Source organism: Condylura cristata, unplaced genomic scaffold (genome assembly GCF_000260355.1).
Source record: "Condylura cristata isolate star-nosed mole 26May11 unplaced genomic scaffold, ConCri1.0 scaffold00030, whole genome shotgun sequence".
Taxonomy (NCBI): Eukaryota; Metazoa; Chordata; class Mammalia; order Eulipotyphla; family Talpidae; genus Condylura; species Condylura cristata.
This window is the reverse complement of record NW_004567131.1, coordinates 26,327,920-26,352,251: the sequence shown is the minus strand read 5'-3', so window position 1 is coordinate 26,352,251 and position 24,332 is coordinate 26,327,920. Positions and strand designations below refer to the sequence as shown.

At 40.3% G+C, this 24,332-nt stretch overlaps 1 protein-coding gene across 3 annotated transcripts in view; it reads right to left on the bottom strand.

Annotated features, from left to right (window-relative positions):
• TP53BP2 (tumor protein p53 binding protein 2) overlaps positions 1-14,622 on the bottom strand; it is a 38,676-nt gene extending 24,054 nt beyond the window's left edge. For 2 of the 3 annotated variants that reach the window (XM_012731413.1, XM_012731412.1), the window contains exons 1-4: positions 14,475-14,544; positions 8,546-8,659; positions 3,873-3,955; positions 250-351 (exon numbers count right to left, since the gene is read on the bottom strand). In XM_012731413.1, the coding sequence (XP_012586867.1) occupies positions 250-351; positions 3,873-3,955; positions 8,546-8,633 (273 nt within the window). In that variant the 5' untranslated portion in view covers positions 8,634-8,659; positions 14,475-14,544. Of the gene's footprint in view, positions 1-249; positions 352-3,872; positions 3,956-8,545; positions 8,660-14,474 lie in introns of all 3 variants that reach the window. The other variant, XM_004691330.2, reaches the window with a different exon arrangement.
• Positions 14,623-24,332: the final 9,710 nt, after the last annotated feature.

Below are 24,332 nucleotides of genomic sequence, written 5' to 3'. Positions count from 1 at the left end.
CCTCAGCAGTGTACTTCGTAGATCTGCCTGTTCTGCTCCCCACTCTGTTCCTGGTGAATCCTCTCACCCTCCACATCTCTGGCCTATACCCTAATTCTGTATGAATAAATCTTAAAAAAAAAAAAAGCAGAAAGCGCCACAGATGCTTATATGTGTGAGGTAACTGATTCAACATTAGAGACAGACTATAAATGATCTTCCACACTTTTAACAGTAATGGCCTGTTAGACCTTTGACACAAGGCACTACCTTAGTAGCCAACATTTGTTGCTGGGTCTCAATCTGTTGCTGTTGGCGAGATGCCATTTCCTGAAGTTCAGCAAGAGTAAGATCCATCCTAGGACTACTAACCTACAAAAAAAAACACAAACAATCGATGTCACTACAAAAGCATCATAGTCAGTCCTCCCTCAAAGGTCAATTTACAAAAGCTCCACCTGAACCAAATGTGCTGAGATTATTCTGTCATTTTCTCCCATAACATTAAAGAGACCATTAAATTTTATATTCATTCCCACCACACTGACTTCTTAAGATGTGAAACATACAAATATACACACTTTAAGTTGTAAATTTTAAGTTAGTTTCCGCACAAGTCAAGTAATTTAGAAATACCTGTTCTACAGTTAACCTGTGTCTGAAAAGTAGCATTTGAGTGTTATAAGATACTGAAGGCACTGGCCACAAACCCAGACGAGAGTCATCCAAATACTCTTTAAAAATATGAAACTAGTATTAAGAAATTCAAGCTATACTGAGTCATCCCAAGAACAAAGCAAGGAAATTCATTCTCAAAACATCTATTCAACATTACCTTAGAAGTTCTATAGTTAGTGCAACAGAAAAAGAAAGAAACAGCATTGGAAAAGGGGAAGTTAAACCGTCTTTACTCATAGACAATGTGGTCATCTATGTAGAAAATTTTAAGGAAACAATCAAAAAGCTACCAGAACCAGTAAATTATTTAGCTAGACTGCAGGATAAAAGATCAATATACAAAAAACCAATTGTACTCCTATAAATTCCAGATTTAGAGGAGAAAAAAAGATGCTATTTCAAGGAGGGCACAGTGGACTATATGGTGGGGACTATGAGTGCGTGGTGGTGGTGTGGTGAGAAGATGCACCTGAGGAGTCTGCGGAGGTATGAGCCTAAGCTAAGCTTCTGTACTGCGTATAATGTGTAAATCCATGCTATCTCCAAAAATAATGTTAATATACAAGAAAAAAATTCCGTGTTGATATCAAAGAAAATATTAGGTACACATAAGTAGAGTTAGCAGAAAATGTTTAATACACTAGAAGCCTTAAAACACTGCTATGAGGAAGAAGGCCTACTCGAATGAAGACAGACCGTGGTGTTCATCAAGTAAAAAAAAAAATATTAGTCAAGGTGGCCATTCTTTCCTGACTGGGATTCAACAGAATCCCAATCAAATCCCAGAAGACTCTACATATAAAGTGACAAGCAAATTCTAAAGTCCCACAGAAGCACACAGGAGCTAGAACAGCAAAAACACACAGGATCTAGAACAGCAAAAACAACTCTGAAAAGAATAAAGCTGGAAACTTAATGCTGTATGACCTCAACACAAGAAATGCTCCAGTGTAGTACTGACGTCAACACAGATAAACAGATCAATGAGCAGACCGCAGCACAAAGACAGACTCATACTTCTGTGGGACAACTGATTTCAGATAAAAGGTGCAAAGGCAGCGGAGTAGGGAGAAATTAGTAATGGGGAGAAGATAGCCCATACGACTTGTGTAATGAATGTCCGTGTACAAAAAAATCCCGTGAACCTTCTCACACACACGCAAATGTTAACTCAAAAGGGCTCAGAAACTTAAGTTTTTTTTAAAAGATTTATTTATTTATGCATAAAAGGACTGGGCTATAGGACAGAGATGTGGAAGGTGAGAGAATACACCAGAGACAGAGTGCGGAGAAGAACAGGTAGATCTACTGAAATACACTGCCGAGGGGAGCATCAGGCAGGTCAGAAGAGGTCTGCTGTGCCATGTGGGTCACCTCTCTGACCAGGGATTGAACTTGTGCTGCAATGGCTGTCAATAGCTTCATACTGATTTGCTTTAACCTGCTGTGCCACCAGGGAGAGCCCTTAAATGTAAAGTTTAAAGCTACAAAACATCTAAAGTGATCCAGCATACAAATCATTAAAATTGTTAGACTGGGAAAACATACTTGTAAATAATATTTAATAAAAGAACTCTCAAATTCAATAAATAGAAAGCAAATAGTCTGATTATAAATGAGCAAAAGAACTGAGCAAATATTTCAGCAAAGATGACTCAACAGCAAATGGGTATGTGAAAAGAGCCCTAACATAATTAGCCACTGGATAAATACAAATTGAAATCACAGTGCAGGGCCCTCCCTGGTGGCACAACGGGTTAAAGTGCAGCACTATGAAGCTATCCATAGCCAATGCAGCAGGGAGCTGACCCTGGACAGGGAGCTGACCCACATGGCGCAGCAGACCTCTGCAGGCCCGCCCCTGCCTCCCTCGGCAGTGTATTTCGGTAGATCTGCCCTTTCTGCTCCCAACTCTGTCCCAGGTGAATCCTCTCACCGCTCCTGCCTCCCCCTCCACACCTCTGGCCTGTACCCCAGTTTTTGTATGCATTAAAAACTAAAATATTAAAAAACAATAAAAATTAAAAACTAAACCACAGTGCAACACCACTAGACACCCTCGACAGACAAAATTAAAAAGACTACACCAAATGCTGAAACAATGTGGGAAAACTGGGATCCTCTGGTGGGAATATAAAATAATACAATCCCTTAAGAAAAGATCATACCATAAGCCACAGTCATTCTAATCCTGAGTATTTTACTCAAGACAAATTAAAACATATTCAAAGATTTCTACTCAGACATTCACAGTAACTTGATATGAGATAATCAAAAACTAGAAACAATTCAAATGCCCATCGAGAGATTAGCAGAAAAACAAATCGTAGTATATCCTGACAAGGAAGTACCTATCAACAATAAAAAGGAATTAACTTGATATTACAACAAAATGGATAAATTTTAAAATATTTAGGCTAATTCAGGCAAAAAAAAAAAAATAGTATGTACTACGTGATTCCAGTTATATGACTCTAGAAAACACAACTAACTTATAGAGGCAGAAGGTGAACCTGCCAGGCATTTCTGGAGGATGAGGGATATGGCAAGAAGGGAAGGATTATAAGAAGATAATGAAACTTTTAGTGGTGAGGTGTATTTTCATTACCTTCATTATGGAGATGGTTTCACAAGTGTATACATGTCAAAATCTCTCAAATTTTGTAATTAAATAGGTGTAATTATCATGTCAATTACACTTCAAAGAGCTGTTTAAAAAAAAACCCATGAAGGAGGAAAAATACAACACATTCAAATCCTGTGAATAGCTAAGATCATTCTGCGACCTTTATACCTGCTTTTCCTCATTGCAAAATCACACTAAGATTGAAGAACAGAAAACAGGAAGAATGGGGAACAATACTGTACATTAGCTAAATCAGAGTCTCTTAACAAATTTACTGTACTGGAGCAAGGATACTTGTGAGCAAAGCTATCCTGGTAATCCAAAGATACTTGCTAAAATTTACAAGCAATGGCAAGAGCATTAATGTGTAGTTTTTCTTTTTTCTGAAAGTGATTAGAACAACCAAAATCCCTGTTCAGCATTTATTTTGTTCCAAATTTGCAGAATAAACAGCATTTACCTTCAGCCATGTAGAGATGATCACAATTAGTAGTTTCTATGAACTAAATCTAAAGTAGCCTTTTAAAGAAGGGCTAGAGAGTTAAAATACCACCGCAGTGCAGTCAACATGAGAAAAACAATCACTTACTCCATTCTCCTTTCTCCGATGTTCACCAGGAACTTTTACACCATTTCTTTTTAAACTTGGATCCTGAGGCCTTGGTCCACTCACTAAGCATAAAATTCAAAAAATATGCATTAACACTACAGTTGACAGATAACTATAAATTCCTATCTGAGTTCTGTTATTATTGCTTTTTTATACTGAGCTGAAAATATACTTAAAGATTTTTTAATAGCAATGGAGTTACAGTCTGTTTTGGAAAATTATTTGGAACAGTGAAGTGAAACACTAAGAAATGTCACATGCTAACTTTCCCCCAAGAAAGGAGGAAAAAATTAAAAAATAAATATTCCTGATTATAAGTGATTCACACCATTTGGCTATAGTTTCTCCTGCTAATTCTTTTTAGTTACTCATTAGTGAAATCAGCAGTATATTCACTAAGTAACTGAAAATTTAATCAAGTGATCCCTGTGCTCATTATAGTACCTGTAACTTACAGATAACTTGTAATAACTTATGTAAAGAAAGCAGCTGAAAACAAAAGTAGTGTTTTGAATATATGATTTATTGAGAACAATTTATGGTAACATAAATAATATCAAGTGCTTCCCTCTTTAGGTAAAATATTTCAATTTTCTTAGTTATGAAAGAAAATATGAGTCTCCCATTCCAACAGAGTGCGTCACGAAGCGGTGCTACACCAACACAGGGGATGCCTAAGTCCAGAAAATCATGCGTATGCCTGCACTTTTGAGAAATAAGGGAAATTATTTCAATTGCCTCCCAAGAAATATTACTTATATTTATTTTGAGTCAAGCTGTCTATTGTACCTTCCTTGAGGCTTAGAAGAAATTTCCAATCCAATAAATAAATGTATCTTATACTCAGAGCCAGGTACCATGTGGCTATTAGCTTTACTTGTAAAATAATGTTCAAAACTCTTGACAAAATAGCTCCAGTAATCTGTCACAACATATTCTGTATGGGGGGGGTAAAACTATCATTTAAGAATACTTGCTTTCTTTGCTGCCTCAAAGAAAAAGCATTGTTTCTCCCAAATGTGTTCAGTTACAAAATTAGAATAAAAAAATAATTGGGCCTTTCTGGTGGCACAGGGGTTAAAGTCTCAGCCTTATCAAGCTATCGCCAGCCACTACAGCCTGAGTCAGATCCCCAGCCACGGAACTGACCCAAAAGGCCTTAGCAGACCTCTCCTGTCTCACCTGCTGCCCCCTCAGTAGTTTCAGGACATCTGCCTGTTCTCCCCACTCTGTCACTGGTGAACCCTCTCACCCTCCTCCACATACAAACACACCCCCAGTTCTTGCATGAACAAATAAATCTTTAAAAAAAAAAAAGTAAGGCTCACCGTGGTGGCACAGTGGGTTAAAGCACAGCACTAAGAAGCTAAAGCCACTTCACCATGAGTTCGATCCCCACCCCGGAGGTGATCCACATGGCATGGCAGGCCTCTCCTGACCCACCTGCTGCTCCCCTCAGCAGTGTACTTTGTTGACTGACACAAGCTATGAGACGGAAGTGCGTGAAGACTTGCACCCAACTCCGATTGCCGTGTCTTCCTGGCGCCCACTCCCCTTTTCCTAGCAATCTCCGCTCGCCGACACCGCTCGCACCTTGAGACCCTGCCTGTTCTGCCCCCCCAATAATCCATGCTCAGGGACAAAGATTATCCAACAGTCAATCTGCCTGTTCTGCTCCCCTCTCTGTCTCTGGTGAAGCCTCTCGCTGCCCCTGCACCTCTGGCCTGTACCCCAGGTCTGTATGCATAAATAAATAAATCTTTAAAAAAAAAAGCAAAGCTTTTCAAAATAATTTTCATATACATCATTGGTTACAGATCCTGGTTATATGGAGAAAGAATATGGCAACAGTCTCCTAATCTGTAACTCCAAGTCTACCCTAGAAAACCTAATACCCTCTTAGGACACTGAAAACAATCCTGTTTTAGCCTAATTTAAACACTGTGTGGCACTATTGTTTTGCAACAATTTGAAAACAGTTCCTTTATCTTGAGGTTATATTTCTCACATTACAGATACACTGAAACTGCATATTGTACTACTGAGAAACTATTTAATAATTTACCCAGCACTACAGCAGAAGATACTAAAACTGGCAGATGATGAGGTAAAATTCGACTCATTTATTAGAAGAGGATGTAGGCAGCAATTAATGTAAATAAAGAACATGGTTTTAAAAAACATGCAACAAACACCAGCTACAAGAAAGCATATGAGAAAAAACAGGTGTTTATTTCAAGTAAAATTACAGAGATACCAGTGACACTAGAAGACAGGGATGCCAGCCTAGCTGAGGGGATTCAAGTTCCACTGCTGGCCCTGCCTCCAGGGGTGCGGCCTCTAACAAGTCACTTAACCCCCGTGTAGCACTTCTCACCTGTAGAGTGAAAGAAGCCAGTGGAAGAAGTCAATTCTAGGGCCCCACACCCTCTAAATTTCGTAATTTTCTAATTGCTGGGTACCATATACATATATTTTTTTTTTTAAAGATTTATTTATTTATTCATACAGAACTGGGGTACAGGCCAGAGGCTCAGGGGCGGTGAGAGGCTTCACCAGAGACAGAGTGGGGAGCAGAACAGGCAGATTGACGAAGTACACTGCTGAGGGAAGCAGTGGGCGGGCCAGGAGAGGTCTGGCTCGCCATGTGGTCTCCTCCGGGGCAGGCGGCAGGCGGGAATCGAACTCATGCGGAAGTGGCTTCAGATTCTCAGTGCTGCGCTTTAACCCGCTGCGCCACCAGGGAGGGCCATATATTTTTTAAAGATTTGTTTATTTATGCATACAAGAACCCCTGTTACGGGGGGGGGGGAGAGGGAAGCGTGAGAGGATTCACCAGAGACAGAGAGGAGAACAGAACAGGCAGATGGACAGCAGGGAGACAAGAGAGGTCTGCTGTGCCATGTGGGTCACCTCCCTGGCCAGGGATTGAACTCCTGCTGCTGTGGCTGCATATAAGCTTCGTAGTGCTGCAACTTACCCTCTTGTGCCACCAAGGAGGCCCCATCTACATCTTTGTATTGAAGCAGTAAAATGGAGGTTTTATAAAATCCAATAATTAACTTCTGTGGCCTACAATCTTCCAAGAATTATATGCCAAAGTCACAAAGCCTTAACTTTCCATTTTAAAAATTCCAACATTTTTAGAACTGCCTGGCAATCCTGCTGCAACCAGTGGCTTCCACTGACAACTGGACTTCCTCACAATCTTGGATTTGAAGGTCCTTATTCTCCTAAATTCTACAAGACCTGTAGGATCACAGTGATGGTTGTGGCCTCAATGTCCAGTGCAGCTTTCAGGCCACGTCTGAAAAGCTCCATCTCCATGTGTTACCTTCCACCCTTTCCTTACTGTCATCTATAAATTCCAATTACAGGGGCCTCCCTGAGTTAAGCCTCAGGCCATTACCTGAAGGCCTGAGTGTGATTCCCCAGCCAGGGAGCCAACCAACATGGTGTGACAGACCTCTCCTGACCCTCCTGTTGCTCCCCTCAGCAAAGCACTACATCATTCTGCTTGTTCTATTCCCCTCTCTGTCTCTAGTGAATCCTCTTACCCCCTCATCTCTATCTTCTATCCTAGTTCCTACATGCAAATAAATAAATTCCAATCACAACTCTCATTCACTGCAGGTGTGAACACTTGACTTCCTAGTTCTCTCCACCAACTACAACTTCATTCTCCATTCAAAGCTAACCCCTTGTTTCTGTTGTGTCTCTTCTTCACTTTAACTCAGGCTCATTTCATCATCCCACCCAGGATGACATAATCTAGAAGTGCTCTATTTCTGAAATCTTTAATCCAAACGTTCTATTTCCTTACCGTCATTTCCTCTCACTGTGCCTGTTCTTTAACCTGTAGCCTGTGGCCTCCTACAGGCGTCTACTCTTCTCGCCAGGTCCCTATTATCTTCCCTTCTTCCCCACCCAGCTTAGATATCATCTTGCCAGTACTGTATTCTCCCATCCCACCGACCTTCTATTTAGTTGGTATAGCAAAACTTGGGTCAAGTTAACCTTTTTTTTTTTTTTAATATAACCCTCTGGGCCACAGAAAACCACACATGGTTTCATGGTCTCTAATCCTAACTGACCTCCAGGCCCAGCAATCCAGCTTCCCCAGCTGGTGCCTTTCCGTGCTGACTCACAGCCATTATCACTTTCAGATAACTTTATATCCCTACCTCACAGAAAACAATTGCTTTCAGATGAGAAATTCTCCAACTTGTTCCCATAGAGCACACACCTTTATCTTTATCTGCAACAGTTGTGTCCCTCACTGTTAGGAGGGAAGAAGCCTCCTGGGCCTCTTGGAATCTTTTCACCAGGGCTGTGGGAGCACTTCGTAGGGTCTTGCCATCAAGTATTTCCTCCCTTGTTTTTCAGAGCCCTATTCTTTCTGCCAACTCCCTCCCACCCACATTAAAAATTACCATCAAATGTCTCCCACCTTCAAATTAAACAAAATAAATCCATACCCTTAGTCATCTGTGCCCCCAATTAAGTCTTAAAACAGCCATCTTTCATCACTGTTTCCATTTTCTTCCCTCGCACACACCCCTGAAATTACCTGGCTCCCGAATCCATTCCCCCTTCTCCAACTACAAAGGCAAACTTCAAATCTTTGTTCTGACTCACGGAAAGCTACCTACCCATGTCCCTGCCAGGTGGACGTTCATGACGAAGGAAGAAGCGAACTTCATTCCTCTGACTTCCAAATCTTTGCAGAGCATCAAACATCCGCTCATTATCAGCAACTGGACGTTCTAAAAAAACAGAAATCACGTTATTTGCCAGCAAAACACAAAGGTATCACTGACTACTCGCCTTCCCACCACTTATATGTTATAAATGTAGGAGATGCTTAAACCTCAGTAACCTTAGAAAACGGCCCTCCCTGGTAGTGGAATGGGTTAGGACACAGCACTGTAAGCTGGCCAGAGCCACTTCTGTGTGAGTTCGATCCTCAGCCGGAGGTGACCTACATGGCTCTGCAGACCTCTCCTGAACTTCCCACTGTTCCCCTCAGCAGTGTGCTTTGTCAGCATGCCTGTTCTGCTCTCTACTTTGTCTCTGGTGGATCCTCTGACCACCCCTGTACCTCTGGTCTGTACCTAGTTTTGTATGTATAAATAAATAAATCTTTTTTTAAAAAAACCATTTTTAAAAGTAACCTTAGAAAACAAAGTGTCACAGATTCCGCACACATGTGGTCAGCATCAGCACTGTGTGGGGCGTGGGCAGAGGGTGCTCCTGGGGCAGCTGAGTGCAGCCAGTGGGCTCCTCGCTAGCTTTGAGCACATAACCCCTGCAAGTTTCAAAGTTGCTGAAATCTAGTACATCAGGCAGTCATCTATCTGAGTCTCTAAACAGACGAGTGAAAAGGTAAAAATCAACTTTCTAAATAGCCATAGTCTTAGCGTAATCTGTACTAGGCTACTACACAGTGTTAAAAATAAAAATTAGATGTGTCCGACTGCAAACAAAAGCTTATTTAGTGCACTGAAAATATATCTATTTGACTCCTCTCCCTCTGAGGTTGCCAGCTGTCAGAACTTCTAGAGACAAAAAGAAAAGCATATCTAAATACCCTGGAAAACGGGAGCTTTATAAGAAACAATGTATTTTAAGTTTCCCTCAAAAAACCTGCATAAGAAAACCAAACAGTGTGAGCATTCAACTACTTAAAATTAAACTCCACTAACATCAAATTATTTTTAAATATAAGAATGTTGAAAGATTCTAGGAAAACTCAACACACTTGTCAATAATCAAAGTTGCTAAGTTCCTTAAATAAACAATGTGGGCAGAAAATGGAGCAGACAAGTGAGCATTTTGCAGCCCATTCTGTGAACTAATCCTGAACTTAATTTGCTTGGTTTCAAAAAGAACAGTTCTGATTCTATTTCCAGTAGCATTCAATGAATATAAGTTCCCCCTCCTATAAACCATAAAAATTCCAAGACTCCCCCTCCCCCAAAAAGAAGTTCTGAGTAGATTTCTACCCCTCCAGCAGATCCAAACACCCATATTTCTTTTCAACTTCGGACAAGTTGGACAATTTGCAGCAAAAGAGGAGGAAGTTTGAAACAAAATCTATTACATATTGAGGGTCACACTACCTATGCCAGAGGCCAAGCTAAACCCCACACAAGTAGTGTTTCCCAGACTCACATGGTCCTAGGAGACAGTACAATTATTATCCCAATTCTGTCAATAAAATACTTGATGATTCCAGAAATTAAGTATATTGCCTTAAATTAGTAAGTTAGTAAATGAAGAAACAGTATTTTGATACCCAAAAACTTATTCTTAAGCACAACACCATACAAATAACCTTCCAATTAATTATGAATGTAGTGCAATCAATCAAAATCCCAACAGATTGTTTATAGGGCCTTGAAAATTATAGAACTTAGCTGAAAAAGAAAATATACAAAAATAGGTTAAGTGATCTTTGAAAAGAACAGGACAATAAAATAAGCATTCACCTTACTGACACTCAACATACTGTAAAACTCTAGAAATTAAAATTGTTTGCTTTTATCATAAACAAAAATAAAAGTAATTAAGCTATAGAAACATAACTTCATATGAGACAGAACATAGCGATGTTTTATATTAATAAGGAAGAAACCAACAGTTTAGTAAGTCACCAAAGAAAACCAATTACCCATGAGAGAAAAATATGAGCTCCCTAAATTCACAGAGGTCACAAAAATTAATGCAGAGAGGGAAATGAAAGGAAGAAAAAGTCTAAAATTTATAGCTAGAGAAAAATAATAGGAGAGGGCCCTCCCTGGTGGCACAACAGGTTAAAGCACAGCACTATGAAGCTACCCACAGCCACTGCAGCACAAGTTTGATCCCTGGCCAGGGAGCTGACCCACATGGCGTGGCAGTCCTCTCCTGTCTTTCCTGCTTTCCCCTAGGTAGTGCATTTCAGTTGATCTGTCTGTTCTGCTCCCTACTCTGTCTCTGGTGAAGCCTTTCATCTCCTGCACCTCTGGCCTGTACCTCAGTTCTTGTGTGCACAAATAAATAAATCTTAAAGAAAGAAAAGAAAAAGGCAGGTTAATACACTTACAGTCCTAGAGTATTTTTTAAAATCACACAAACAAGTTTGTGATCCAGGACAGGGTTTTTCCCCCTACAAATCAAGAGGAAAAAGGCAAAAGCCAAAGGAAACATGACTGAAGGCAATAAACAACTTTTTTAAAAAACAAACAATATAATAGTTTGTTTTCACATCATTTTGTGCATTTTTTCATCTCAGTTGTAATCCCCATGGGCTTCCCATCACCAAATCACCCATGTGCCATCACTATAATCCAGTGCATTTCCTTCCCCGCACTGTTTTTGATCCCGTTCCCCACTCTACCCCCATAAAATGTCTCTGGTATATAGCTGTTCATTATTATTACTTTCTCGCCTGGCTCGTTATACTCCTGCTATGAGTGAAACATCTGGTATTTTTCTTTTTCTTTCTGGCTTATTTCACTAAATATGATCTTTTCCTGCTCCATCCATGTTGCTGCAAAAGGCATGTGTTTTATTTTTTTGGTTGCTGAGTAATATTCCATTGTGTGTATGTACCACATCTTTTTAATCCAGTCATCTACTTTTGGGCATTTGGGCTGTTTCCATGTCTTTCCTATTGTAGATAAAGCAGCAATAAACATGGGGGTGCAGGTTATCTTTTTGAATCAGTGTTTTTGTGTCTTTTGGGTAGATCCCTAGGAGTGGAATTGCTGGGTCCTATGGAAGTTCCATGTTTAGCAGTTTGAGGAACCTTCAAACATTTTTCCATAGTGGTTGTGTTCGTCTGCATTCCCACCAGCAGTGGAGGAGAGTTCCTTTTTCTCCACATCCTCGCCAACATTTGTTGTTGCTAGTTGAATAAACAACTTTTTTGAATGGAAACCCAAATGGCCAAGAAACATGAAAAAATGGGCAACCTTGGCTACCAGTTATAAATATTCAAATTAATATTAATATTAATAAAATAAAAATTAATCAAATTAAATAATATTAATATTATTGTATCAGAGTGGATGAGGGTTATTTTTAGGAATCACTGGCATGAGTATTATAAAGAGGAATAATAAAGAGGAAATCTGACAATATATATTACATTTTTAAATTTATCAACCTTTACAAGAAATTTCACTTCTCAATATCTACCCTAGAGACATACACGCAGTTGATAAAAAAGCCTCATGAAAGACTTTTTAACCACAGCATTTGTAAAATCTGAATAGAATTGATTTAAATGTTCATGAATAAAGAACTGGTTAGGTCACTTACAGTTTACACATACAATAAAAAATACTAATACTAATCTGAGAAGACCTCCAAGCTATGTTATAAAGTAAAGCAGTATATTATAGGATAACATATACACACAAAGAAGAAAAAGAATCAACACTTAAAACTATTTCTGTGTTTATTAGAGTTACTTCTCTGATGCAGAGGAAAAGTCTGGAAAGTTGTGCTAAGGGCTCCCTCGTGGCACAAAGGTTAAGTCTCAATGCTATCAAGCTGTCACCAGCCACTGTGAATTGAGTTCCATCCCCAGCCAGGGAGTGACCCACATGGCAGGCAGGGCAGATCACCCCTGTCTACACCACTGCTCCCCTCAGCAGTGTATTTCAGTAGATCCACCTGTTCTGCTCCCTACTTTTGTCTCTGGTAAATCCTCTCACTCCTTGCACTTCTGGCCTACACCCTAGTTCTAGTATGCATAAATAAAATAAGATAAAAATCTTTTAAAAAAAGTTATCTGATAAAAGTGTAAGTGATAGCAACAAGTGGTCAAGCTGGACACAGGTAAGAGACTTCTATCTGTATTATGTTCTATTGTATAAAATAAGAATATGCTCAGATGTTATTCATCTATTTTTTAATGGAAAAAAGTAGGAGAAAGAATATCCTTTAAATACCATCATCATTGAATAAGGGGTATGAAACTCAAATAAGCCAGACGCCCGAGAGGAAAGGGAGTAAGTGGCATCAAGAATTTCAAGGAAAACAGTTGAGTTGTGATAAGGAAAAGAACACTTCTATCTCAAAGAAATCCAAAAGAATAGCACATTCAGAGAGAATCTGAGATAACAGGAAGGATATTGAAGAAATTCATAACGGATGGTTTCAATCAGCTCAGTAAAGTATAAAGCAAGATAGCTTACTAAATGCAAGGAAGCTTCCAGAAGGAACTAGCAGCTCTTTATTCGTTTGGTAAATATTTACCTGGCACTTTCCCTGAGCTGAGGATATAACAATTAACAAGGTAAGCAAAGTCTCCACTCTTTAGGGAGTTGACATTCTAGTGCATGTGTTGGGCTAAGAAATAAAGAGGTAATAAACTGATAAATGCCAAAAAAAAATCAGCATGACATGTTACGCAGAGGATTAAGTCAAGAGAATACAAGACAGTTTCATGGCTATGTTAGCAGGAAGATCAGGAAAAGTTTCTCCAAGAAGGTAACTTTTTAGTTTAAGTTCAAATGACTGGAAGCAGCAGCAGTGATAAAATCTGGAGGGAGAGCAAGAGGCAGTGGGAATCGCTAGAACCGATGGTTCTCGTGGGGGAGGCAGTTAAGCTGACTCAGGAACATAAAAAAGCTGCAGGAGGGGACAAGGAGGAAAATGGTGCCAGATCACAGCAAAAGAAAAACCCACAACAAATCCATAGGCCGTCACCAAAGTATGGGTTTCATTATAAATAGAAGAGAAAGCCACTAAAGTGTTGAAGCAGGAAAGTCAAACTGTCAGATTTTCATTTATGAAAGAATGATCACTTGACTTCTATATGCAATGATCTGGCCCAGCTCCTCTGTGAAGGGAAACAGAAGTAAAACTCAAGGGGTGCAGAGAAGCCATGAGGACACTGACTCTGGGGAAGGCCCAAAGATGAGCAGGAACATTTGCCTGGTAAGAATGAGAGCTCAAGTGACATCAAGACATCGTGAATGGTGGAGCCCCAGTATCCAGCTCGGGCTGAGACATCGGCACCAGCAGAGGAAGAAAGAAAACTGAGAGCTCACCCAGGTTGTGGAGAAGAAAGACCAAAATTAGGAAAATTTACTCCCATACCTACACACTCCTGTGAGACCAACAGCAAGCTGCTCATTTTAGACCTCCAAAGGCTCTTACCATGTGACTGATTTAAGCCTTTAAAAAATGACCATGTTTTCTGTCATCAAGTGATTCATCACTTGATAGTGAGTAGCGTTCCCTAAAAACCTACAAACACTTAAAAGATAACACAATCAGGATGCCTCAACACTTGAATTAAGCAAGCATACAAAAAGTGCTTTTGAGCACCATACATTTGATCATAAAACCCCAGTTTCCATTTAGTTTATTGGCTGCCTAATTCACTTTTTCTACTGTGGTGTGTTCATTGTATTACAGAAAAACAGCAAAACCACTTTCTACATCACAACACTTAGGTCAAGAACACGATCGCCTGATTGACAATCTATTCTGCTTTGGATAAACACGGGGGGCACACGGGGTCACATCTATAAACCAACTGCAATGACAGTGTAATACAGCACAGCTGCCTGGGTCTCGTACCAGCGCCACACCACACTTCAGCCAAGTGGCAGTCATTCTCGCCAGGCTCTTTGCACAGATCCACCACATCTCTGCAGGTTGTTTCTGGAGTCACTGGAACTTCTGTGAAGTGCTGCTCATTGTTGCTGAGGTACACTGTGAGAAACATCTGAAAGCATAAAGAGAAACCATCGTTACCACATGGGTGGCTTTCACTTGCTCACCTTAGGTTCCTTTCCCCAACCCAAATCTCAGTCCCAGTATGAATGTACAGGAGTTGGGTTGACCCCCAGGCCACGTGGGGGAGGGGTCTGGAGCTCTTCCAACTGCATTCCTGCCTGGCTTGGGGACCCTTGAGTCTATCAAACCAGTTCATACAAATGGGAAAATTAAATCTTTTTTTTTTTAATTTTATTTATGCAATCTATACTGTTTACAAATATTCACACTGTTCTTAGTATGCGCCAGACTCATGGCCCAAGGTGGCAAGGGTGATTAGGGCAGGATGGGAAGTAGGGGACAGACAAAGGAGGAAGTCTAGTACCTGTACCATGTACACATTTACCTATTCAAAAACTGCATTTTTAAAAATATTTTTATTTTCTATTCAAGTTGTATCCTAGCTAGACTTTTTGAGACATAATTTCTTTTTTTTTTTTAACATTTATTTATTTATGCATACAGAACTGGGGTATAGGCCAGAGGTGCAAGGGCTGTGACAGAGCCCATCAGAGACAGAGTGTGGAGCAGAACAGGCAGATGGACAAAGTACACTGCTAAGGGGAGCAGCAGGCAGGACAGGAGAGGTCTGCTGCACCATGTGGGTCACCTCCAAGGCCGGAAATCAAGCTTGCACTAAAGCAGCTGCGGCTAGGTTGCAGTGTTGCATCCTAACCTGTTGTGCCTCCAGGAAAAGCCCCCAAACTGCATTTTTACATACACCTAAGTGACTTAATCACATTAAACACCTACTTAAAACACAAGACTTCATGAATAAGGTAAACTAGAAATAATTGCCAGTTACACCAAAATTTCTCTCTTGTATATAAATTCTTGTATATAAACATATAAGCTAGCAGATGATTTTTAAATCTGAAACTCATTAACAATGCTTCTCCCAGGAAAAAAAAAAAGATACTATATCTTAAAAATCCCTGTTACTAAAGTATTAAAATTTCAAACCTACTAAGTTACAAAAATAAATTTTGTCTACTCCCAATGCCAAAGAAACCAAGGGAAACAGCAAATTGTTGATGGCCATGTAAATGGACAAATTCCTATACTTGTTCAACTCAGCAGTACCTGCTCCACCAAATCAGCATCTATCAGATTTTTATGAAAAAAAAGTATAATCCCACAGAGAGAATTGATAATTATGGCAATAAATGGACATCCAGAAAAGAATGCAAAGACTATGGAACATAAACTTATTAATGCACCAGCATACAATCTACAAAGATAATGAGATTATACTAAGCCCTAGAGAAGATTTGGGTTTAACATCCACAAAAGAGCGGAGTAAGTAGGATCTGTACTTTATGACAATGACACAAGAACACCACACCAGGACAGAGTGTGGCAACAGCCATACAAATTCCCCTCCACCCAACTCCATAATTGAGAAAATTGTACTAGGTTATTCTCTGCACAAAAAACAGAAGTGGCAACTGATCAGAAAGATGAGTGGAAGTTGGTGAGAAATCAGACTGGGAACCTCAAGAATCTGGCCAGAGCACTGAGAGAAGACAATCCCCGGAGAAAGTGGTCTGAGTCGCCCCTAGGGTTTTCAGGTAGCTCCCACAAGCACTGAAACCCTGTTTTCTGAGGCAGTCAAAGCCTCCACTTCTTAACTCACATAAACATGTATAACACAGCAGATAAATCAAACAACTGGAAGGTAACCCAGAAGAATTAATGTTGAGACAACAAATAAAATGTTATTAAGATAACTGCTGTACTTCCCCTTATGAGCTTAAAAGCTTTGTTTCAGGTTTTCACATTTTGCTACACTGTACTACTTCATAAAGATATATAGTTCTTGGCATAAGTTTAACCAACAAGACAGTGCTTTATGACAAAAACCACAAAGCTTGAACCAAATCACTCAAATAAAATACAAAAGTTAAATTAAGGAAGCTCAGGAATTCCACCCTGCTGCTGCTCTGGCTCTGGCTCTGGCCCTGGCCCTGGCACACTGCAGACTTAACAACACAGATAAATAACTTATACTTTCTCTATATTTGACACCCAAACAAAAACTTTATGTCAAAAATAGTAACTATTTTTCTCAGTAAGCAAAAGACGTCCTGGTCTTCTGTTTATGAAATCACAGAAGTATTTAATGTGTGGTATAGATACTAAACACACACTACCAGCAAATACAAGGCTATTACATAAGATAATAGCCACCTTACCTTGCATACTTCATCGTTCAGACACTTACTGACTCTCAGATAAGCAGGCCAGGTATTATTTTCTCTTTATAAAAAAGACTCAGAGAAGTCATCTAGTTGGCTGCTAAAACAAAAGGGTCAGGGAACAATTCTATTCTTCTGACCCACCCTCTATTCTTTCTACCATTCCTTAAAGCAGAAAAATACTAAGAAATGCTCTATGTAACTAAGGTAACCCAAACTTTACTAGAAAACAACAGCTTGTGTATTTAAAAGCAGAATTACAAATAGGAAGGATGAGATGTGCCCTTTAAGACTTCTTTCCCCAAAACCCCACAGTATGACACAGGTATGACTGTCACGCACACGAGCTGACCCGTTTTCTACCTTTCAGGCTTGAAGATTAGCTCCGTGGTGATTTTAGTAATCGTACTCAAGTCCTCCAGGCTGGGCCAGCAATGTGACATTGCTGCAGACTCCCAGGCTGTGGTCTGGGTTCTCACCCCAGATGTGTTAATAATTAGTTAGACTACCGACCTAGGAAGTAAGGTCACCTCTCAGGCCCTTTCAGCTGCCTCATCTTCAAAATAAGAGTCTTTAAGTTCCTTAAGAGCTGCTTTTATTTCAGGTGTTTCTTAGGTGTCAGAGTAAAAGCCAACATCTTTACAACCGCCCACAGATTACAAGTTAGCAATTCAGACATGAAGGACCTGATGAAGGCAGAGGACAAAGAAAAAAGGATGATTCAACAGGGAAGACAGGGGCTGGTGACCAAATGATGATGGGGGACGGGGCGTGTGAGGGCCGTCAGTTCAGTGGGTGAGGAGCGTCCGCTCAGGTGGACGCTGGGGGATGCCTGGTTTAGTGATGGAGGAGGGAGACGGAGGGACAGTTGTTCTGTCCTGGACCAGCTGACTCGGGGGCAGTCCACACCAATACCTGCCCCTCACTAGGACCAGGAGGCTTCTCAGCAGGGAAGCGAAGTGTTCACGTGGTCACTGGGTGAGCACACTGTAAGGGGACAGGGCTGGAAGGCAACACGTGCACAGAAAATGAGATACAATGGCAGCAAGGCTGTGGGGAATAGCAAAGGTGGTAAACACCAAACGGCTGGATTTGGGGAATATTTTGAAGATAGAGCCAACAAAGCTTGCTTTTGGGACAGGATATAGGACGGGAGAGTAGAAAGAAATTAAGTGTGACCTGGGTTTGTTGTCTCAGCTACTGAGTAAACAGTGGTGCAATTTACTGAGATGAGGAGGGTGGAACAGGGCCCACAGGTCAGGGAGAAGCCTACAGACACTCAGGCGGGCATGGGAGGAGGCTGCTCAGTATACAGGTCTGACTGGGATGATAAAAGAGATGAGCAGATGGAGGCATTAAAGCCATTAAGACTAGAGGAGAACAACGAAGCTGGAGATCAAAAAGAATGCTGAGGACTCTGCCTTGAGCTGGTCAGATGACATCCAGAGGGCCCCCCCCACTCCTGCCCCGCACCCCCGAAGTTTAAGGATCCAGCAAAAGAAACAGAAAAGTCTCTCAATTAACACACACACAGAGAAAGAAACCCAGAAGGGTGTGGTGTACCAGAAACCAAGTTAAGACAGAGTTTCAACTGAGGCAAACAAAATGTTAAGAGGCCTCAGAAATGAGGGCTGAGATCTGATCCCCAGATTTGGCAGGAGGGAGGTTGCTGGGTGTCTGGACAGGCACCGCCTGAGTAATGGGGATCAAAGCCTGGTTGGCACAGGCTAGAGAACTCGCAGGAGGGGCACAGAGATGCAGCACAGGTAACTCTTCAGTGCTTTTCTTAAACCCAAGGCAGAGACGATGGAGCCACAGATGGAAGATGACAGAGTGGAAGGAGTGCTTTGTTTTCATTTCAAGATGGGAGTTTTTTCAGAATATTTTCACAGACCACAATAATTCACTAGAGGGGAGCATGGTTTTGATGACACTGAATCTCTCTTCCTCGAGTGCCTCAGACCAAAATTCCCCACCCAAGAAAAGCGCTGTCTGGAGCTCCCCAAACACTTCACACTCACTGCCAAAGTGCCAGGGCCACCTTCCTGTCACAGTGGTTATTTCCTTTGTTTGTTATAGTGACCACTTCCTTTTTAAACACAAATGTAATTTATCAAGTTTGCTGATTTCTTAATCAAACACTATAACAAGTGGCAACAATCAACCAAGGAAAGTTGGCTCTAAGCTATATTACTCTGACACTTCTGCGACTGAGGAACAGTATTATGGTCCCTCACAAGGGGCTGGGTGGAGAAAGACCACCACTCCCAATAGTTACCAGAGACTATATAGTATCCAGAATTACTATTTTCCCTCCTAGAAAATTATGGTTAGAAATAAATAAAAGTACCACACCTCTTAAAATAAACCTTTTAAACTCATATCATCTTCTCTTTAGACAAAAGTGTGCCTCAATTTATGAAGATTAAGTAACCATTTACACTTAAAGTTTAAAATCTTTTCAAGTTATAATCTGGTCATAGTAATGAGCCTTAGTGTAATCATTGACATATAATTATTTAAAATTCTACCTCTCTGGTAGTGTAGAAGTTAAAGACACGGCTCTATCAAGCTCCTGCCAGCCACTGTGGCAAGAGTTCAATCCCTGGCCAGAGAGGTGACCCACATGGCACAGCAGTCCTCTCCTGACCCGCCCGCTGCTCCCCTCAGCAGTGTACTTCATCAATCTGCCTGTTCTGCTTCCCACTCTGTCTCTGGTGAATCCTCTCACCACCACCACCCCCTGACACACACACACACACACACACACACACACACCCACCCTCTGGCCTGCACCTCAGATCTTATATGCACAAATAAATCCAAAAATATATATATGCAAAATAAAATAAAATTTTATAAAGGAAGTAGAATAGGCATTTCCTCAATACATATCAATTCTCATCTTACTTGGAAGAGAAACGAAAAAGTAAGGGGGAAAAGGGCTGGCAAATAACCTATCATGTTAATATGTGGGAAGCAGGCACACATTTTCTTTACCTTGCTGCTTGCCTTATCTTTGTTTTACAAATCTACTGTGATCCAAAATGACCAAAGAATTCTTTAAAAAGAGTACTCAATTTCCTGAAAAAAAAAAATGATAAAATAAAAGCAGGGTGAAGAGGCATTTGCTTTGAGAAAACAACTTCATCAGCATGATCAAAAACTTACTTAAGAAAAATTTATCAACTAAGTTCTTCAGAAAATAATTCTGGCTTAAATAAGAAAAACTGAAATTGTTAAGTCTTAAAACTTTCCAGAATGTGATAACAAAATATTTTAGAATGGAAAAGCATAAGTAACAAAAGATTTTAAAATGTGCCAGTTATGATTACTGTTAAAAAAACAATATTCACCATATCCTTCTCGACAAATGGAATAATATAATATGGAGATGGGTACATGTAATACACACTTTTTTAAAAACCAGAAACTACAATCACCAAATGATGACATTATAAAATGAATTTTGAGTAACTTATTTATGCTTAAATTTTCTCAAGTGATTGTAAATCATCTGTATAATAAAATCAAATGCTAAGGACTCAATAAAGAACAGTTAAACATCAGGTGCTGTTTTTAATTCTCACACATTACCCCTCTCCTGGAGCACTGCTGTGAGACAAGTAAGACAGAGGTCTGCTGGCATTGCTATTCTTGTGTTGGCAGGTTCCTCAGCTTTAGCAAGAGGCCACTAACAAGCACCCACTCTATACTGACAGTCCACAACATCAGAATGTAGTATTATTCACCCACAAACAGAAGGATGAGGACATATGATACAATATGGATGAGCGCTGAGATTCTTATGCTAAACGACAAAAGCCAGACACAAAAGGAAATGTCTAAAACATTCAAATCCCTAGAGACAAAAAGCAGATCTGGTTGCCATGGTTGGTCAGCTAGAGAGGGATGCCAAAGAATATGGAGTTTCTTTTTGGCATGGAAATGTTCTGGAATAGTAGTGATGGCTACAAAACTTTTGTGAACATATTAAAAAGCTAAAATGGACTATACACTTACAGAGTGAAATTTTGTGATATGTGAATTATAACACGATTTACAAGGCCCACTACATGCTTACCATGTAAGAGATATAAAAGTATCATAAAGGAGATAAAACTCAAAAAAATCAGAAGAATTTACCACTAAATTATATGGAAATGACTGTGGTGAAATGGAAAAAACAAATGGGACCTGAAGTAGACTGAAGTTTAGCAGAGGATAAATTAATGAGAAGCATAAAGAAAATTTAAAAGAAAATCTGTAACCACCTTCCTTCCAAAATGTCATCATTTCCTGACACTTAATTTTTAAAACTCCATAGTCTCAAGAAAATGGTCATGGCTTTATTAGCTTCTTTCCCATACAGAAGCAAGTAAGCTGGGGTTCACGAAAGTTAAGTCCTCTGGGAGAAGCTGCTGTCAGAAACATGGTTTTTCTCAATGAGTAGAGCTACAAATGTGTTCCTGGGGACTTTTAAAGTAAATAATTTTCATCGTGAAGAGCACAGCAATAGTCAGATCAAACAATACACCAACCAGCACAGAGGCACCACACACCCACCACTGCCCAGTCAGTCAACACTAGGCCTGTGCAAATGCCCAGTGTCCAGTTAGCTTAAACTCAGATGGCTTTTCTTCCCTTGAGAATTATGAATTCCACATCAGCCTTTCTCAGTGACCAGATATACATCTTCCAATTCATGAATCAGGAATTTCATTTATTTTAAGGGTAGAGTCACAAGGAGGATCGAACTGACACAGAACAAACTCTAGAGTATATTAAAGAGCAGAGAATGCAACAGATCACGTAAGACAACACAACATGGCAAGATATAGCATAGATATAAAATAAAATAATGAGGTACCACTTAGAACTATTAGGTTAGTCTTCAACTAAAAGATAAGATCCAACAGAGATGAGTGCATGAAAGTTAATTCATTCAAAGATATGATGGTGGTATTATAAATTATTAAAAACTCCATTTGGAAAGTAAAATGAAGCACATATCAAAAGCCACTGAATTACATGTACCTTGTGACCTTATTTCCCAAAGAAATAATTGAAATTAAAAGAAAAAAAAAAGGCTAACTGCCTGAAGATTTAGATTTTTTAAAACATTTTATGCATACAAGAACTGGGGTACAGGCCAGAGGTGCAGGGGGGTGAGTGGATTCATCAGAGACAAAGAGGAGAGCAGAACAGGCAGGTCTACTGAAATACACTGCTGAGGGGAGCAGTGGGTGAGACAGCAGAGGTCTGCCGTGCCATGTGGGTCAGCTCCCTGGCCAGGGATTGAACTTGTGCTGCAGAGGCAGTGGTCTTAACCCACTGATCCACCGGAGACGGCCCTGAAAATTTTTAAATTTAAATGCTAAGACATTTAATGCAAACCATAAATCAACAAATGTAAAATGATTTCATTCAAAATGAATCTTTTTCCTACCTTTTAAAGTGACCCATCTGAAGAGAAAGACCCAGAGGTCATTCACATTAGTCTTCACATTAAAATTGCCAGGTAATCTTTACATACTGCATAATAGTTACCGCCCAAGTTATGTGTAAATGACGATATACCCTTACAAAATTTCAAGATCACGGATAATTTTATTTTAAAAGAATGGGTCACAGATTTATTTTTAAGGGCTCCATTTTCACACAACATGTATTCATTGTAAATACAATGCTATGCTATTTACAGAACAATGATGGGATTTTCAAAGAGAAATTTTTTCAGATTAAAATTTGAAAGTCAGACCCTCCTGGTGGCGCAAAGGGTTCAAGTACAGCACTATGAAGCTATCTGCAGCCACTGTAGCACAAGTTTGCTCCCTGACCAGGGATCTGACCCACATGGTGCAGCAGACCTCTTCTGCCTCACCTGCAGTGTGATTCAGTCAATCCACTGTTCTGCTCCCTACTCTTTTCTCTAGTGAATCCTCTCACCCAGCCCCACAGCTCTGGCCTGCACCCCAGTTCTTATATGCACAAATAAATAAATCTTTTTTTTTAAGATTTTTTTTTACTTTTATTTGTGCATACAGAATTGGGGTACAGGCCAGAGGCGCAGGAGCGGTGAGAGGCTTCACCAGAGACAGAACAGGCAGATCGACGAAAGTACACTGCTGAGAGGAGTAGCGGGCGGGTCAGGAGAGGTCTGCCCCGCCACGTGGTCACCTCCGGGTCAGGTGGGGATCGAACTCATGCGGAAGTGGCTTTTGATTCTCAGTGCTGTGCTTTAACTCGCTATGCCACCAGGGAGGGTCCCAAATAAATAAATCCTTAAATAAGCTATAAAATTTAGGAGACTCCCAAGAAGAAATACCAAAACACTACTCTATTACAAGAAATTTACTTTGTGTCAAATGACAGTTTATTCCTTTAATTTAGAGGACTATTTGAATAATATTAAAAATATTAACCAGTATTATTTCAATTAAATAAACCATGTGAAGTTCCCCATGAAGAGTAAAGTGTTTAAGATGTTCCTTGTTACAGAAAGAAAATTAAGCTTTGCAAAAACACCTTCGGAGTTTTGATTTATAAAAACTTAATTCCTTTTATAAAAAGAATATGAGGGGAAATGATCCTTCAAAGAAAAATGAACAATCTGTAAAATGAGCGACATAAATCCTCTCTAAATCTTTACCTCACAGGAAACTCATCACAGGGACAGTCAGATCATAACCTGGCAGTGAGATCAGAGAAAAGTCTGGTAGTTTCGTGTTAGTAATTCCTCTTCAAAGGGATATGTACATCACTCACTGCTTGTGCTGTGTCCCTCATGAAGAAAAAGGCCAGATTACTTTCTGGAAGGGACACAGCTGCTCCCAGGCTTCCTATAACCCAAAACACCTCTCAAGACTGGTACAGAAAGGGATGTCATTAAACACTTACCAACCAAAACTTCCTCGAATCTCAAACTCTCACAAAACCACGGCTACAACACTGGAGGAATATGTAAATGAGATGCCAAACAATCCAGTCTTCTGGGATTTTGTGCCTGCTGCTCCTCACAGCTGTGTGCTCCGGAGGTCACTCTGAGACTGCATTGACTCCCTGATCCTGCTCACAGACTGGGAGGCTCCACCATCAGGTGCTCACTGCCACCCTCTGTAGTTACTGCATTGCTAGACTGCCCTTCCCAACCCCCCCACTCAGTGTAAGTCAGCACCCCAGGAGGAGCAGGGAGATGTCTCTCAGGAGTAGTCTCCCTGAAGATCAGACCAACCTTATTATAGTCAGTCGGGAAATCAGTGCTTACAGGGAGGCCCACTATGACTTCTGGGCTGTTTACCCCGCCTAGAGTTTACTCAAGACCATTGAACTGCTTTTTAAAATCCTCATCAAATTACCATGAGTTATATCTACTCTTGTTCCATAAGAGTCACTGATATTTTAAACCTACTTTTACATTCAGTATCACAGAATATCACAGCATATTTTTAACATCAGTCCA